Below are 16868 nucleotides of genomic sequence, written 5' to 3'. Positions count from 1 at the left end.
GCCAAGTGGGCTGTGTCCACAGAAGAGCCAGTTCCAGAGGTCCACTCCACACCACCCCATCTGGCGGAGATTTTACCTGTAACACCCCGGCCAGAGGCAACCACCACACGGCTACTTCCAGTCACCCCGGCTCTCCGTCCTGACAGGCCCTGTGGGCCCCACGAGACCACATGTCACAGTGGGCACTGCATCCCCAAAGACTATGTCTGTGATGGGCAAGAGGACTGCAAGGATGGCAGTGATGAGCTGGACTGTGGTGAGGACTGGGCAGGGATGGAGGGAGGGGGCTCAGGGTGGGGGACCGGGCCAGGGGCGGGCCTCTGGCTGAACCCTGCCTGGTTCACTCAGGCCCCACTCCGCCCTGCGAGCCCAACGAGTTCCCCTGCGGAAACGGACACTGTGTCCTCAAGCTGTGGCGCTGTGACGGCGACTCTGACTGTGAGGACCACACCGATGAGGCCAACTGCCGTGAGTGTCCCAGGATTTGCCTGGCGTCCTTGCCCCACCCCGGCCTCGTTCACCCCGTTCTTTCCCTTCTTGGGTAGGTTTGTTTACTCTCCCTGGCTGAGTGGTGAAGGCCCTGGGGACAAACTTGAAGGTTCATCTCTCTCTGACCCCAGCAATGAGAGCCCTTGGCTCTGAACTGGTCTTTGTAGCAAGCAGTCTGGGCAGATTGCCCATGGTTAATGTCTCTTTCTTTCTTTTCTTTATTTTGTTACCATTAATCTTGCCTTTGTTATTTATGCTTGTGTGTGGGTCGGATGAGTGGCTAAAAGGGCTTGATATATACACCAGGATGCCTTGCTCATGGGTTCCTTGATGTATGTGTGAGTCAAAGCATTCCCCTTGTGGGCCTTGCGGGTTTTCACGTAGAGCTGGTTCTGAGTTATTGGTTCCTTCATCATCCCAGCTCTTAATCCATCTGTCAGTTCAACTGTCCATTGTCCATCTGTCCAGCATCCTTCTTTCCCCCCATCTGTCTGCCCACCCTTTCATCCAACTATCCATCCACCATTGTCTAGTTGCAAAGCTCTTCATCTGTCTATCCACCTGTCTATTCAACATCCTTCTGTCCATCTCACCATCCATTCTATTATCCATCCATTCACTGTCCATCTCTCCATCCATCCATTTGTTCAACATCCTTCCTCCCATCCATCTCTCCACTTACCATCCATCCATTCATTGTCATCTTTCCCACTACATCCACCTATCTGTTGTCTAAGAGCAGGGAAAGAATCAAAGGAGTGAGGGGGGGTAGGGTAATGTGATGAGCTGTTTAATGGCCGCCTTGATGATGGTGACATTGTGGGCAGTATTGTGGCAACAGTGCCCGGGCCTGGTCGGGGCATCTGTGTCACGTGGGCGAGATGAGAGAGTGACCCTGGGAACACCTGGGGAAGGTGGACAGGGTGGGGCTGTGGGCACAGGTCAGAATGGGGCTGGTCCACCCTCTGCCCACACCACCTGCTCTGTCCCCCAGCTGCCAAGCACCCCGAGGACGTGTGTGAGCCCACGCAGTTCCGCTGTGTCTCCACGAACGAGTGCATCTCAGCCAGCTACCACTGTGATAAGGAGAGCGACTGTTCCGACCGCAGCGATGAGATTGGCTGCAGTGAGCAGGGAGCTGGGGGGCGAGATGGGGGCCCTGGGCTGGTTTCCACTGGCCCCTCTCTATAATCTCAGCCTCAGCCCTCCTTCCGCCTGGCTCCTCTGATCCATCCCCTCCCTTCTTGTCCCTTTGCCCCTCTCACCCCTCACATCTGCTCCTGTCTTCCAGTGCCTCCCCAGGTGGTGACCCCTCCCCAGGAGTTGATCCAGGCCTCCCGGGGCCAGACAGTAACCTTCACTTGTGTGGCCATCGGTGTCCCCACCCCCATCATCAACTGGCGACTCAACTGGGGCCACATCCCATCTCATACTAGGTTTGGCTCTGGCCTGGGTTGGGGGCTGGGGATGTAGAGGAGGCTGGGCCAATGGCCCAGGCCTGACCGTGCCTCTGTCTCGGGACCCATCAGGGTGACAGTGACCAGTGAGGGAGGCCGAGGCACGCTGACCATTCGAGACGTGAAGGAGGCAGATCAGGGTGCCTACACCTGTGAGGCCATGAATGCCCAAGGCATGGTGTTCGGCATTCCTGACGGTGTCCTGGAGCTCATTCCTCAGCGAGGTACCACCATCAGACTGGAGGGCACGGGCATGGGGGTGAGCCAGGGCTGCCTGCCTGGGGCCTGCTGCAGCCCACCCCTATGCCGCCCAGCAGGACCCTGTGCCGATGGGCACTTCTACCTGGAGCACAGCGCCTCCTGCCTGCCCTGCTTCTGCTTTGGGGTTACCAACGTGTGCCAGAGCAGCCGCCGCTTCCGAGACCAGATCCGGCTGCGCTTTGACCAGCCTAATGACTTCAAGGGTGCGTTGGTGGGTGGGTGGGCACTATGCGGGGTGGGAGGCAGACACCAGGCTCCAGCGGGCTTAGAGGGAGGGAAGACATGGGGGAACAGCAGCACTGGGAAGGGATACAAGGTTGTTGAAGAAATGCCGAGTCCTGTGAGAAAAGCATTTCAGGGGGAAAACAAACATTTTTAGGAAAAGCCAAATCCACACTTGACATTTGCCTGCTTCAGGTTATAAAGAGGATGGGCTCTGGCATCAGATTCCTGGTTCAAATCCTGGCTCTGGCCCTTACTGCCTGTGTACCCTTGGTCAATCCTATCTTGTGTCTCAGTTTTCTCATCTACAAAATGGGAAGAAAATAATAACTCCCTCCCAGGTAGTTGTAATGACTTAATGGGTTAACACATGTCAGCCTCTCAGAATAGCACTTGGTCCCTGACAGGTGCCCAGGAAGTATTCCCTACTGCCTTCCTGATCCTGACAGATTGAGAGTTGTCATTGTCCCCAGAGCATTTCAGCCCGGACTGACCTCCAACTGCACCAAAGTACTGCCTGTGTGACTTGGGCCAAGTCTCTTGGCTTCTCTGGGCCTGTTTTCCCAAGCATAAAGGCAGGCAGCTGGACTCAGTTCTCTTGCTTTGAGAGGCAGAATGGCATGGGCTCAGCCATCAGACAGACCTGGGTTCAAGTCCCAGCTTTGTCATTTAGCACCTGACGTCACCAGCCCTTCATCTCATTACCTCCAGCACAGAAGGTTAAGTGCAAGTGGAAGGCTTAGGGCCTTACACAGTAAGCACCCAACAGATGTCGCCTGTTATGTCCCTTTGTTGGTTGAGGAACCTCAGAGTGACTTATCAAATGTAATCACCTCCCAAAGTTGTTCCCCTGGTATATTTAGAACAATAATGGCCATGGGCACCATTTCACAAGCACTCGATTGGCACTGTGGCTTGACTCACACAGTCGTTGGGTGGCTAAAAGTCCTGGCAAGGTTGCCGCTGTTGATACTGTTTTCAGATGAGGACCTCGAAGCTCTTAGAGCAGAGGTTCTCAACCTGTGGGTCGCGACCCATTTGGCAGTTGAATGACCCTTTCACAGGGGTCGCCTAAGACCATCCTGCATATCAGATATTTACATTACGCTTCATAACAGTAGAAAAATTACAGTGATGAAGTAGCAACGAAAATAATTTTATGGTTGGGTCACAACATGAGAAACTGTATTTAAAGGGCCAGAAGGTTGAGAACCACTGTCTTAGAGGTTGTGTGGCCGGTGCGGGGGGGGGGGGGGGGGGGGGTCACACAGCTGTTTTAGAGATCTGTCTGATTGGAATCAGGATGGTCAAGGTGGGCAGGGAATTCCAGAGTGAGTAGGTGGCCTGAACGTGGATGGTGACCAGGATAGAGGGGAGCCTAAAAACATCCCTGGGAGGGAGGGAGGGAGGCAGGCGTGGGGCAGTGTAGCCTGGTCTTGGGGGCTGTGTATGCTCATTCTGCAGATGAAGGGCTGGGCTCCTCCATGGTTGCTGGGGCACATTTAGGGTCAAGGGGAAAAGCTATTGCAGATGTAGACAGATACAGAAGCAGGGTAAAGAACTGTCTGAAAGTCGCGTCCAGACTTGGGAGGGACTGCCTTTGGAAGTAATGAGCTCCCCATCCCTTAGAGCTGTCCAGTGTGGTAGTCACTAGCCACCTGTAGCTATTTAAATTTAAATAAATTAATTCAGATCCTCGGTCACTCTAGCCACATGTGGGTAGCGGCTAGCATATTGGGAAGTACAGATAGAGGGTATTTCCATCATCACAGAATGTTCTCTTGGATGGTTGGTGCTACCCTACAGGGCTGGAGAGAATTCCTGTGTGTGTAGGAGAGGGTTAGATTAGATGACCTGTTGCAGTTAGAGCCGCAACAGCTAACCATCCAACAGCAGTAATAACAGCTAGCTGTTTTTTGAGCACTTCCTCTGCGCCACACTTTGTTTTAAGCATTTTATATCAGTCTGCTCATTTTATCTTCCTAATAACCCTTTCAGGCAAGCCACTATTACCCCATTTTACACATGGGAAAACTGAGGCCTTTGCCCAGACTCATATCTGGAGGGTGGCGGAACCAGGACTTGGGTGCCTGTTCTTTAGCCCCGTGTAGCTCTTTACTGCCCCTCTGAGGGCTGTTCCAACCCTTACAGTTCCTGGACCTATTGGCAAGGAAAAGGCTCTGAGAAGTCCTGTTGCAAAGAATCCCGTTAGCCTTTCTTTGACCCCGTGGTTCCCAAATAGTCCCCAACCATCATTCTACCACATTGGCTCTCCCCAGAGCATGCTGTGGGAAATGTTGCGCCAAAGCTTCAGGAAAAGAAAGAAACTGCTTTTTCTTTTAACTTTGGGAAAGAGACTGAAGTTCTCTCTAAGTCAGATTTCTCCCAGAACTTTCCCACCTTTTAAGATGGTGTCTAGGGCAGTCACATGCTATGGCCCTCAACCCCTCCCTCTTGCCACCCACAGGCGTGAAGGTGGTGATGCCCTCGCAGCCCAGCATGCCACCCCTCTCCACCACCCAGCTGCAGATCGACACTGCTCTGCAGGAGTTCCAGCTGGTCGACCTGTCCCGGCGCTTCCTGGTCCACGACTCTTTCTGGGCTCTGCCCGAGCAGTTCCTGGGCAACAAGGTGAGGGGCCCAGCTGCCACCTGGATAAGAAGGGGGCGAAGCCCCTCCTCACGTGCCCAGAACCTGCCTGGGCTTTCCTCCTTCTGAAGCTAGTGGGCAGCAGGGAAGACTCAGCTGTGAGGAAAGGTGTGCTTGTGCCCCAGCACAGCCCCTGTGGGCAGCAGCTCTTCATCCTGCCCGCCCCTCTCAAGTCGGGAGGAATGCCAGCCGACTCAGCCTTCAGAAAACCCTCCTGGACCACCTCCACACCAGGACTGAGATAAGGGCCCCTCCTCAGGTCTCCCAGGGCATCTTTTGCATAGAATTAGCATATTCCTCACCACATTGGATTGCACACCCCAAAGGCAGAGCCCAGGTCGCTCTCGTCTCTGCTCCCTGTGCCCAGCTCCATGCCAGGCACACAGTGAGCACCAGGTTGCAGAGTGAGGGGGAGGGGGATGACTGAGCACACAATGGGCATCAAGCATATCCATGGCTGCCCTTCCCTGATTGGCTCTGTCTTGGCAGGTGGACTCCTACGGTGGCTCGCTGCGCTACAAGATACGATATGAGCTGGCACGAGGCACGCTGGAGCCAGTGCAGCGGCCGGATGTGGTCCTTGTGGGTGCCGGATATCGCCTACTCTCTCGAGGCCACACACCCACCCAACCTGGTGCTCTGAACCAGCGCCAAGTCCAGTTCTCTGAGGTGGGTGGTGCCTGAGCCCTCAGGGCTGGGGGTAAGAGGGTGCAGGCTGGGCAGGCGCTGACGGGTGACCTCTCCACCCCCGCACCTCTGTCTGCACCCAGGAGCACTGGGTCCACGAGTCTGGCCAGCCAGTGCAGCGGGCGGAGATGATGCAGGTGCTGCAGAGCCTGGAGGCTGTGCTCATCCAGACAGTGTACAATGCCAAGATGGCCAGCGTGGGGCTGAGCGACATCGCCATGGATACCACTGTCACCTACGCCACCAGCCACGGCCGTGCCCACAGCGTAGAGGAGTGCAGGTGCCTGACCCAGCAGGGACCCTGGCAGGGATAGGAGAGAAACAGCAGGACCTCACAGTTCCTGCAGCCACTGTCTTGGTCCTATCCCCACAGGTGCCCTGTTGGCTATTCTGGCTTATCCTGCGAGAGCTGCGATGCCCACTTTACCCGGGTGCCTGGAGGGCCCTACCTGGGTACCTGCTCTGGCTGCAACTGCAATGGCCATGCCACCTATTGCGACCCTGTGTATGGCCACTGCCTGGTGAGTAGTGCCAGCTGGCACTTGGACGCTGGGTAGGGGCAGGGGACAAAGACAGGGGTCATGGCCACCAGACAAGCTTCTGTGACCTCTGGACGCATTAATAGAGATACAATGTTCAGATGAAGGAAGTGAAAGTCCTGCTTTCTCCCACCCTGGTCAGACCAATGCTGGAGCCTGGCTGGGATGCTCAGTGGTTGAGCATCAACCTATGAACCAGGAGGTCGCTGGTTTGATTCCCTGGTTTGATTCCCAGTCAGGGCACATGCCTGGGTTGCAGGCTCAATCCCTAGTAGGGAATGTGCAGGAGGCAGCCGATCAATGATTCTCTCTCATCATTGATGTTTCTATCTTTCTTTCCCTTTCCCTTTCTCTCTGAAATCAATAAAAATATGTTTTTTAAATATCAATGCTGGAGAGTACCATGCAAAGCAAAGGAGCCTGTAAATCCTGTTATTTCATAGGAGTAATGGAGAGAGCTGGGATTATGGAGCTGACAGAAGAGAAGGCTCAAGCAGGGAAAACTTCTATCTCCAATTCTCTGAAGAGCTATCAAGGGTAGAAGGAACGGACTCCAGAGGGCAGACCTGGCCAGTGGGTGCAGATTAGAAGAGGGAGGCAGGTTTAGGTCAGCAGAAAGCAGGTGTTTAGCTGCCATGTGAGGCGATGAGCTCCTCATCAGGATGCAGCTGGATGCTTCCCTGTCTGCAGAGCTGTGGAGTGATCCCAGCATGATGGGGGAGGCGGGGCCAGACAGCCTCAGAGGCCCGCCCTGGTGGAGCCCATCTGGTTCAGGGTGGCCCCACATTGGGGGCCGAGGGCCGCTCTATAGAGTCTGAGCCACTCCCTTCCCTTCCTCCCAGAATTGCCAGCACAACACCGAGGGGCCACAGTGCAACAAATGCAAGGCCGGCTTCTTTGGGGATGCCACAAAGGGCACGGCTACGGCCTGCCGGCCCTGCCCTTGCCCGTACATTGATGCTTCCCGCAGGTAGGACCCAGCTCGGGATGGGGCGGGTATGTCTGGGTGAGCGGGCAGCGTAACCAGCTAGGGTCATACTCTGGGCAAAAAGGTGGGAGGCCTGGGTTCAAATCCTAACCTGGCCTCTAAGTTGTTCTATGCCCCTTGACCTCTATGGGCCACCTGCCTTCCAGGTGTTGTTATGAGGCTGCAGATCAAGAACAGGTGGGAAGAGAGATGACATTATGACTGTGTCTGTGTGAACAGTGGTCATTTCCCCACGTGGGACTGTGAGGCCTGGCCTGGCCCATCTCTGTAGCCTGTCCCGTGTCCTCTCCACTTGATCCCCATAGATTCTCAGATACCTGCTTCCTGGACACAGATGGCCAAGCCACGTGTGATGCCTGCGCCCCAGGCTACACAGGCCGCCGCTGTGAGAGGTAAAAGAGGCCGGTGGGGGCTAGGGGAAGCGGGTTGGATGGGGAGGGGGCATGGAAGTGCCACTCACAACCCGCTCTCTCCCCCAGCTGTGCCCCTGGATATACGGGCAACCCCATCCAGCCAGGTGGGAAGTGCAAGCCCACCGGTGAGTATCATAGCCACCTCCCCCTGGCCTCCCCGCTGGCTGCCCACCAGGCCCCAGTCCTCGAGCCTAGCATAAACCCCATGATCCTTGAGGAGTGTCCCACTCTGTCCCCCGTCTGCCCAGACTATGTCTATGTCATTTCTTCCTACCCTACCAACACCCACTTTGTGCCTCCAGGCCAGGAGATTGTACGCTGTGATGAGCGAGGCACCTTGGAGACCTCCAGGGAGGCCTGCCGCTGTAAGGTACGCATGCCTCCCCTATCGCACCCCGAGGACCTGGGAGAGGGAGAAAGGAGGACGCGTACTCTCCATAGCTGCTTGGCTGGTGGATGGTGGCCTAGCCAGAGGCTGCTGGGTCTGGCCGGCAGGTTTTTCACCTCATGAGAGGTGGTTGGGGAGTCAGGTGATCCAGGTTCAGGTCCCAAGTCCTCTGCTAGTCATTCTTTGTACAGCCATTGTATCTGTACCGTATCTTTGCTTTAGCCATACTTTAATTTTCACGTGGACATGGTGATGTAGGTATTAGCATTGCCAATTTACAGGTGAGGAAATAGAAGCTCAGAGGAGGGAAGTCATTTGCATTAAGAGTGTCACTGGAAAAAAGAACTGAACAGATTATGGAGTCAAGCACCCCAACCTTAAATCCCAGAGTGGATTAGCAAACCAAGTGACTTTGTGTAAGTCATTTTGCATCCCTGAGCCTCCGTTTCCTCATGTGAAGCATGGAGATCACATACCTCTCAAGGTACTTAGAGGAGTTAAATGAGATGATGGTTGAACAGCAACTAGCAAAGTGCATGAACCACTCCATAAACGGTAGCAGTAATTATTGTAACCAACCTGCTATATTTTAAATCTGAATGTATTTGTGAGCCCCCACTAGCAACTGAAGAGAAAAGGGGAAATGATCGGTTGCACAAGCTCCCTTTAAGTGAAATTATTGTTCACCTGTTTTCGACTCTTCATACATGTGCTCTTTCCCTGGCTCCCCCTGGCCTTGGGCGCCCATCGGAATGTGGGCCGACTTGGCCGGAAGCTCCAGGCAGCCCGTCCCGTGGGCCATCCTGCAGCTCCCAGCTCTGTGCTTGCAGAACAACGTGGTGGGGCGTCTCTGCAACGAGTGTATCACCGGTTCTTTCCACCTGAGTGCCCGCAACCCCGAGGGCTGCCTGAAGTGCTTCTGCATGGGCGTCAGTCGCCAGTGCACCAGCTCCTCTTGGAGCCGCGCCCAGGTATCTACTCGAGGCGGGTGGGTGGGCAAACAGGCGGGACCGCCGAGCCCAGGGCTGGGTGGACTCAGCACCAGTCCCAGGCCACAGCTCCACCTTGGCCTCTTCTTCTCCCAGGTGCATGGGGCCTCCGAGGCACCCAGTCAGTTCAGCCTGACCAACGCTGCGGGCACCCACACCACCAGCATGGGCATCTCATCCCCCTCGCCTGGGGAACTGGTCTTCTCCTCCTTCCACAGCCTCCTATCTGGACCCCACTTCTGGAACCTCCCTTCCTGTTTCCGGGGGGACAAGGTAGGCAGGGGAACGGGAAAAGAAAGGGAATTCCAGGCAGCAAGAATAGCACAGGCAAAGGCTCGGGAGCAGGAGTGTTGCAATGCCTTGGGGGAAGAGTGGAAAAGGTGGTGGGAGCAGTGGGAGGCTGGAGCAGTGGCCGTTCCGACTGGGGGGACCGCAGCTGAGAGCCTGTTCACCCTGTGCCCCAGGTGACCTCCTATGGAGGAGAGCTGCGCTTCACAGTGACCCAGCAGCCCCAGCCTGGCTCCCTGCCCCTGCACAGGCAGCCATTGGTGGTACTGCAAGGCAATGGCATCGTCTTGGAGCATCACTCCTCCCGGGAGCCTAGCCCCGGCCAGCCCAGCACCTTCACTGTGCCCTTCCGGGAGGTGAGCAACAGCGTCCCAGGAGCCTTCCGGAGGAGGAGGCAGGCCCCCTGCTTCTCCCACTCAGGGGTGTCAGTATCCCAGGATGTCAGGGGTTGTAGCACCTGTGTCCTTGCCTTGGCAGCAAGCATGGCAGCGGCCTGATGGGCAGCCAGCCACACGGGAGCATCTGCTGATGGCACTGGCGGGCATTGATACTCTCCTGATCCAGGCATCCTACAGCCAGCGGCCAGCTGAGAGCAGGTGTCTGGGGACGGGGCAGGGGGACGGAGGGGGCTTGCGCAGGCGGTTCCAGTCTCAGAGGTGTGATGGGGTGCCGCCAGACCGCCAGCTCTACTCCTGCAGGCGGTGTGGACGTCTTGTGCCTTATTTTCCCCATCTGTAAAATGGAGATTATAACAGTGCCTCCCTCACAGGGCTTGTCTCAGGTCAGGTTCCCTAGAAGCAACGCCTGAGATGGGTATTGGGGTGCACATGATTCACAGGCGGAACCTGTGGGGAGGAGGGAGAGAGGGACACAGGAGGGGGAAGTGGCCAGGCAGGAAGTAGTTTCAGGTGGAGCCTCTGCTTCATCCCCGTGGAGCCCTTCAGGGTCACCCTGCTTTGAGGCAAAGGAGCTTTTGTGCCTGGGTCAGTCTGTCATCGGTCACCCCGGGGTGGTGTGACCTTTCCGGGCGAGGAAGGTACGTTCTCTGGAGACAGTTGCAGGCGTAAGCCACTCACCACAATCCTCGCAGCAGCTGGGGGATGGACGCCTAGTTAGGGAACTGGATGGGGCCCCGTAGCATCATGACAGAGCTGTTGGGAAGATGAATGAGTTAATCGCCTGTAGGATTCCAGAGATGCCTGGCACAGCGAGTGCTCATTCATAAGGTTTTGTCACACCCAGGATCTCTGGCATCAGCATGGACGTGGCTGTGCCTGAGGACACTGGCCAGGACCCTGCACTGGAAGTGGAGCAGTGCACCTGCCCCGCCGGGTACCGTGGCCCATCTTGCCAGGTGAGCCCTGGGCCCCACACACCTGTCCAGCCAGCTCCTTTCATGGTGCTCCCTTTAGCTCTTTCCCCCTCCCCAAGCCCACCCGAGCCTCGCCACCCAGTGGTCTCTGCTCAGAATGGGTCCTGCTGAGGAAACTCCTCCCACTGCCATCTTCCCGCCCCCAGGACTGTGACACCGGCTACACACGCACGCCTAGCGGGCTCTACCTGGGCACCTGTGAACGCTGCAGCTGCCATGGCCACACGGAGGTCTGTGAGCCCGAAACAGGCGACTGCCAGGTGAGTTTCACCCTTCTTCCTACCCCAGGAGGGACACAGGAGGGGGAAGTGGCCAGGCAGGAGGTAGCAGCAGCTGATGGAATCTGAGGCCTGGGCTTGTGGCCTCTGGGGGCTCATCCCTAACCCTGCTTTGCCCCTTCAGGGTTGCCAGCACCACACAGAGGGCCCTCGGTGTGAGCAGTGCCAGCCAGGATACTACGGGGACGCCCAACAAGGGACACCACACGATTGCCAGCCATGCCCTTGCTATGGAGCCCCCTCTGCTGGCCAGTGCGTCCAACCCCTGCCTGTACCTGCCCTTTTCTGAAATGTCCACTGCCCCCCACTCCCCACCCCTGACTCCCTTCCTCCCAGGCCCTCCTGAAAGGCAGTGGTTCAATCCTGGCCTTACATCTTCCTCAGTGTGTCGTTTTAAGATATGATACACGTTCCCTTTCTGGGCCTCAACCTCCTCGTCTGTGAAATGGGGATAATGATGTACTCCATTGTTTCCCGTGTAAGAATTGAATGAGATGATGCAGATGGAGCTCTTAGTAAAGTGCCTGGCATTCGGAATATGTTAGTGCGCATGCCCCTCCCCCTCCCACCCCCAACTCCCTAGTCCTGAAGAAGAGCTGCTGACCTTTAACTGGGAATTTGCCCCCACACTCTCAGGGCCACCCACACTTGCTTTCTGGACACAGACGGCCACCCGACCTGTGATTCATGCTCCCCAGGCCACAGTGGGCGTCACTGTGAGAGGTGAGGCGGGTAGACTGGCAGGGTGGGGGGCATGCAGGAGGGGCTGCCCCTGGAGTCAGGCCGGGCCCAGCCCTCCTGACCTGGAGGGAACAGAAGCCTCCCACTCATCATAACAAGCCCCCAGAAGGTGACCAGCTCCCTTCCCGGAGAGCCTCAACCTTAAGCCTGCCATTTGAGGTCCTCGGAGACCTGCAGTTCACCTCCAACCCCAACATCCCTGACCCACCCTGGCCAGAGTCTTCCCAGAAAACCCCTCATTCTTGTGAAGGGCATAGGTTTGAGGCCTGAGCATGCTAACTACACGGGCTCCGTGGCCTAGGCCACCCACCTGCTCTTCTCCCAGCTGTAAAATGGGTGAGTTAGGCCCATTGGTTTCTTCCAGCGCTGTGAGGTCATTGATCCCTGACTCACAGCAGGCTCCCCAGGATTCTGTAGTTCTGCCTCCATTCATCTAGTGCTTTCTCTCTCCATAGGTGTGCCCCAGGTTACTATGGCAATCCCCGCCAGGGCCAGCCATGCCGAAGTGAGTATGGTTGGGGAAGCCTTTAGGGTTGGGCTACCCAGTCTGCCCGAGGGGTGAAGCTAGGACAGAGCCTTTGTTCTCCTTCCACCTGGGGCAAGTGACTTTCCCTTTCTGAGCCTCAGCTTCTTTGCCTATAACATGGGGATTAGTAAAAGGCACCCCCATGCCAGAGGGCTGCTGTGAATGTGTAGAAGGCCTACCCGTGGTTCAGAAATAAACACTCCCTATCTTGGCGGAGAGTTAGATGACCGGGGGTGGTGGAAATGGGAGTGCTTGGTAGCAGGTTTGGGGTTCCAGCTGTGGCTTCCCTCCACTGCAGGAGACGGCCAAATACCAGAGCCAATTGGCTGTGCCTGCGACCCCCAGGGCAGCATCAGCAGCCAGTGTGACGCTGCTGGCCAATGCCAGTGCAAGGTTAGTCTAAACCCAGCCCTTTATGAGGCCTGACCTGCAGCCACAGTGGTTACCAGGCCTTCCCTCTCACCGTACCCTCGGGACCGTTGCTGTGCCCTGGCCACCTATCCTCAGCAGGCTGCTCTCTGCCACACAGCTCCAAGACTGGCGGGAAGTCAGGCAGCAGCTGATGGGATCTGGGGCGTGGGTATGGGGCCAAAGGGGCTCCCAGAATTGCTGGAAATGGCTGGGAAGACTGGGCTCAAGGGTGGCTGGAGGTGCAAGAGACCCAGCCTAGCTCCCTGCACCCAGCTTTTCATCCATCCTCCCAGGCCCGGGTGGAAGGCCTCACCTGTAACCACTGCCAGCCCCACTACTTCTACCTAAACGCCAGCAACCCCGACGGCTGCCTGCCCTGCTTCTGCATGGGCATCAGCCAGCAGTGCGCCAGCTCCTCCTACACCCGCCACCTGGTAAGAGCCTGTGCCCACCCCTGCACTGGGGCCTGCCACCTGCCTCTCCCTGACTCGTCACTGGGGCAAATCAGAACCCTGGCCCAGTGACATCCCCACTGTCTGTGAGGACACCTGTGCCCATGCCCCCATTATTGCCATGTCAGTACAGATCGAAGCAACACTCGCCCTGCCCTAGTATTCCCCTTGACCCCATAATTGCTTTTGTCAGCACTGGGCCCAATCCCCTCCTTTCCCCATTTGTCCTCCCCATCACCCATTGTTTCTGTCTCAGCCCTGATCTCGGCCATCCCCGTTACCTTCCCTCATGCCCTCCCATGCCCCTCCCTCACCAAGGTGCCAGCCCCAGTACGCAGGCTGACACTCACCCTCCTGCTTCTAGATCTCCACCCACTTTGCCCCCGGGGACTCCCAAGGCTTTGCCCTGGTGAATCCGCAGCGGAACAGCCGCCTGACAGGAGGCTTCACCGTGGAACCCGTGCCTGAGGGCACCCAGCTCTCTTTTGGCAACTTCGCCCAACTTGGTCACGAATCCTTCTACTGGCAGCTGCCGGAGACATACCAGGGAGACAAGGTATGACATGCAGCAGGGGCTGGCAGGCCCTCCCTGATCGTCATCTTTAGGCTAGGCCTCTGCTAAGCCTTGAGGCCAGTGGGGACTCAGACGCTATTTGACCTCAGAGCAGTCTGGGCCAGCAGGCAGGTGTCAGCCACATTGTGGTTAAGTGCACAGGCCTTGGGGTCCAATAGGCCTCAGTCTAGACCAGCCGTGGGCAAACTACAGCCCGCGGGCCGGATCCGGCCTGTTTGAAATGAATAAAACTAAAAAAAAAAAAAAAGACCGTACCCTTTTATGTAATGATATTTACTTTGAATTTATATTAGTTCACACAAACACTCCATCCATGCTTTTGTTCCGGCCCTCCGGTCCAGTTTAAGAACCCATTGTGGCCCTCGAGTCAAAAAGTTTGCCCACCTCTGGTCTAGACCTTACCAATTACCAGCTGGCTGCCTTTTGATAAACCCCAGCTCCAGGGTGGCTGGGAGGATTGGAGATCGTGCTTGGCACATAGTAAGTGCTCGTCTGTTGATGATTATTAGCTTTTATGCAAGGACAAAACACAAGGACAAATAAGACACAGTTTCAGTTTTGTTCATTTGCTCACTGAAAATTCACCTGTGCTAATGGCTCTGTGCTTGGTGTTGGGCATAATAATAATTCTTATTGTAGGTCATATTTATTGAGCTCTTACTCCATGCTCAGCACTGTTCCAGGCACTTATTTATGTATCACAAATCACAGCTGTATGAGCTGTGTACTATGACTGTGCTATTTCATCGGGGAGGAAACTCGGGTGAGAGGTTAGGCAGCTTGCCTGAGCTCCCATAGCCAGAAGGTGACCATGCTGGGATTCACACCCAGGTCCGAGGGCCCCCTTAACTACTCTAGTCAGAGACAAGCATGTCTTTGCTACTCCGGAGTCATGGTCTAGTGGGTGATGATGGTGGTCCTGTGGGGTGCAGGGTCTTAGGGGAGGATCCAGGGCAGCTTGCCCAAATGCGTTCCTTGAGTCGTCATGGTCATTGGGTGGCACCCAGAGAAAGGGGGTCCTGGTCCAGGAGTCCCCTGCTGGCTGAGGCTGGTGTTCAAGCAGACATATCCTCTCACCCAGGGCCCCAGGAAGGTCAGGGACGCTTAGGAGGTGGAGTCTCGAGCTGTCCTGTCCTTGTTGCTTGGACAGACCCAAGTATCCCAGCCTCCTCCCAGGGCTGTCTGCCTTCTAGTCTCTTCTTCCTTCTCGGGTTCCTCCTCCCCTGGCCTGTCCTGCATTTCCTAGACCTCTCTCTCTCTCTCTCTCTCTCTCTCTCTGACTCCTCTCCTGGTGTTTCCCTGTGCCCCACAGAGGGAGGCATATTTTGCGCGGTTGCGCCGGGCTCACCAGGTAGGCCCGTGCTGTGATCTGAGTGGTGTGAAGTTGATGTGACATGGGCATGGTGTGTTTTCGGATGCCCTCAGCCCTGCATGGGGAGATGCCCAGTGCCCAAGGAATTGTGGGTCTGCATGAACCCAGGTAGTGTCCGTTGGCTCCCTGGTCGTGGCACTGTTGTGCCCAAGCCCCTGCGATGCTAGGAGTTAGAGTCAGGAGGAGCGGTGTGCCTTATCTGCTGTGTGGTCCAGTTCTGGTGCCAACCATCTGGTGGCCAGAGTGGTGGCCTAGTGGCAGGGAAACTAACTCGGTGCTAAAAACCACATGACTATACCTAGCCCCCAGGTTATCCCAGCACTGCCTCCCCGGCAGCCTCCATTAACCCTCTGTGTGTGTACCCCCCTCTAGCAGCCTGGAGTTAACCCCTGTGTGCCAGCCTGGAGAGGGGAGCATGCGTCTTTCTCCCCAGTCGGTGTGAGCCTTTCTGGCCATGATATCCACCGGGAGAGGACACTCCCCAGGCCTCCAGCTCTAGGTCCCGGGAGGTCTGAGCTGGCCTATGCCCTCTACCCATCAGAACCGCACATCCCTCTCAGAGGAGCAGTTGCGGGTAGCTGTGACTACTGGGAGGATCCCAGGACCCCCAGAGGGCAGGGGCCGGGCACAGCAGCTATCACAGGTAACCAGGGCCTGGCCTGAACAGGCTGTGTCAGGGGCCCCAGAGAGCCTAGTCCAAGCAGGAGCCTTGAGCCGAGGCCCTGGCCTTCCTGGGCCATTTTCCCCATGCCAGACCAGGCCCCAGCCTGATGCCCAGTCCACTCCAGTGTTGCCCTTGGGAAACATTCCAGAGCCATGAATGGCTTGGCCTGGCACCGTGGGTTCACATGGAGAGTGAGGCCCAAGGAGCTCCTCCTTCCCACAGATGCCTCTAGGTCTGCCCCTCTCTTGCCTCTATATGTGCTTCTCTCCATAGCCACAGCCCATAGTTACCTGAGCCTGTCCTGGGCTAGCCCCATTAGGCTCATGAGGAGCAAGAGGGTGGCGGGTTCAAGGGCCAGCGCGTCAGGCATCAGCAGTTGTGAACAGATAGAACAGAAGCAGGCGGCTGGCTGGACCTGGCACGGCCTGCGGGAAGGTAAAGCCTCATGACATCCTTTCTATCCCTCTCTGCTCCTTCCTCTGTCCTCCCTCTCCTGGTCCCTCAGGTGGACGAGGCCCAGAGGAGGATGGATGCTGAGATCTGGCAGCTCCTTTCCAGCTTTGCTGCCCAACCTCACCCCCCTGCCCCCGGGCTCCTGCCCCATCCCCAGCCTGCAGCTGCTCTGCGAGCAGTTCCGTCCTCCTTCTCCTCTTACTCCTCCTCCTCCGCCCCCTCTGCTCCTCTGTCTTCCATAGGCTCACAGGTATGTGCCAAGGCACCCACCAAAGACCCACACACACCATGTTTTCTAGACATTGGTTCTGAACCAACTTTACAATTTCTGGCGTTTCCACACACTGCCTGGACTAGTATTTAGTTCAGATTTTCCTTTAAATTAATCATGGAACAACTCAGTTATGCTAGCTATACATTTTTAAGTACACTTTAAAACTGCCATTAAATTTAAAAATGTCTTCTGGTGTGCTGTGTCTGTCACCTTGGGGTCCACAGGAGGCACGGACCCAAACCACGCCCAGTGAGAGCAGTTGGGGTATTCGGTCCAGACAGGGGAAGCAGGTTTTCCAAAAGCAGGGCTGGAACCTGGGCGGTGGGGCGCAGGGCTCTGTCCCTCGGCCCTCGTGCCCCGCACCTGCTCCCTCAGCTCTCA

General features: G+C 56.5%; 1 protein-coding gene across 1 annotated transcript in view; it reads left to right on the top strand.

Moving 5' to 3' along the window:
- HSPG2 (heparan sulfate proteoglycan 2) overlaps positions 1-16868 on the top strand; it is a 98276-nt gene that overhangs the window by 42458 nt on the left and 38950 nt on the right. Inside the window, exons 9-34 of the mRNA XM_070404299.1 lie at positions 23-256; positions 349-468; positions 1484-1615; positions 1781-1925; positions 2019-2170; positions 2264-2410; positions 4897-5060; positions 5568-5747; positions 5849-6045; positions 6139-6286; positions 7147-7274; positions 7598-7684; positions 7772-7830; positions 8008-8075; positions 8924-9064; positions 9179-9355; positions 9547-9726; positions 9848-9966; positions 10613-10724; positions 10889-11002; positions 11145-11272; positions 11657-11743; positions 12217-12266; positions 12586-12680; positions 12992-13132; positions 13515-13706. Of these exons, the coding sequence (XP_070260400.1) occupies positions 23-256; positions 349-468; positions 1484-1615; positions 1781-1925; positions 2019-2170; positions 2264-2410; positions 4897-5060; positions 5568-5747; positions 5849-6045; positions 6139-6286; positions 7147-7274; positions 7598-7684; positions 7772-7830; positions 8008-8075; positions 8924-9064; positions 9179-9355; positions 9547-9726; positions 9848-9966; positions 10613-10724; positions 10889-11002; positions 11145-11272; positions 11657-11743; positions 12217-12266; positions 12586-12680; positions 12992-13132; positions 13515-13706 (3497 nt within the window). The remainder of the gene's footprint in view (positions 1-22; positions 257-348; positions 469-1483; positions 1616-1780; positions 1926-2018; positions 2171-2263; positions 2411-4896; positions 5061-5567; positions 5748-5848; positions 6046-6138; positions 6287-7146; positions 7275-7597; positions 7685-7771; positions 7831-8007; positions 8076-8923; positions 9065-9178; positions 9356-9546; positions 9727-9847; positions 9967-10612; positions 10725-10888; positions 11003-11144; positions 11273-11656; positions 11744-12216; positions 12267-12585; positions 12681-12991; positions 13133-13514; positions 13707-16868) is intronic.

Source organism: Myotis yumanensis, unplaced genomic scaffold, assembly GCF_028538775.1.
Source record: "Myotis yumanensis isolate MYYU_CA2020_CCGP unplaced genomic scaffold, mMyoYum1.0.hap1 SCAF_2, whole genome shotgun sequence".
NCBI classification, from domain to species: Eukaryota; Metazoa; Chordata; class Mammalia; order Chiroptera; family Vespertilionidae; genus Myotis; species Myotis yumanensis.
Note: the sequence above shows the minus strand (reverse complement) of the source record. Positions and strands in the feature narration are given on the sequence as shown.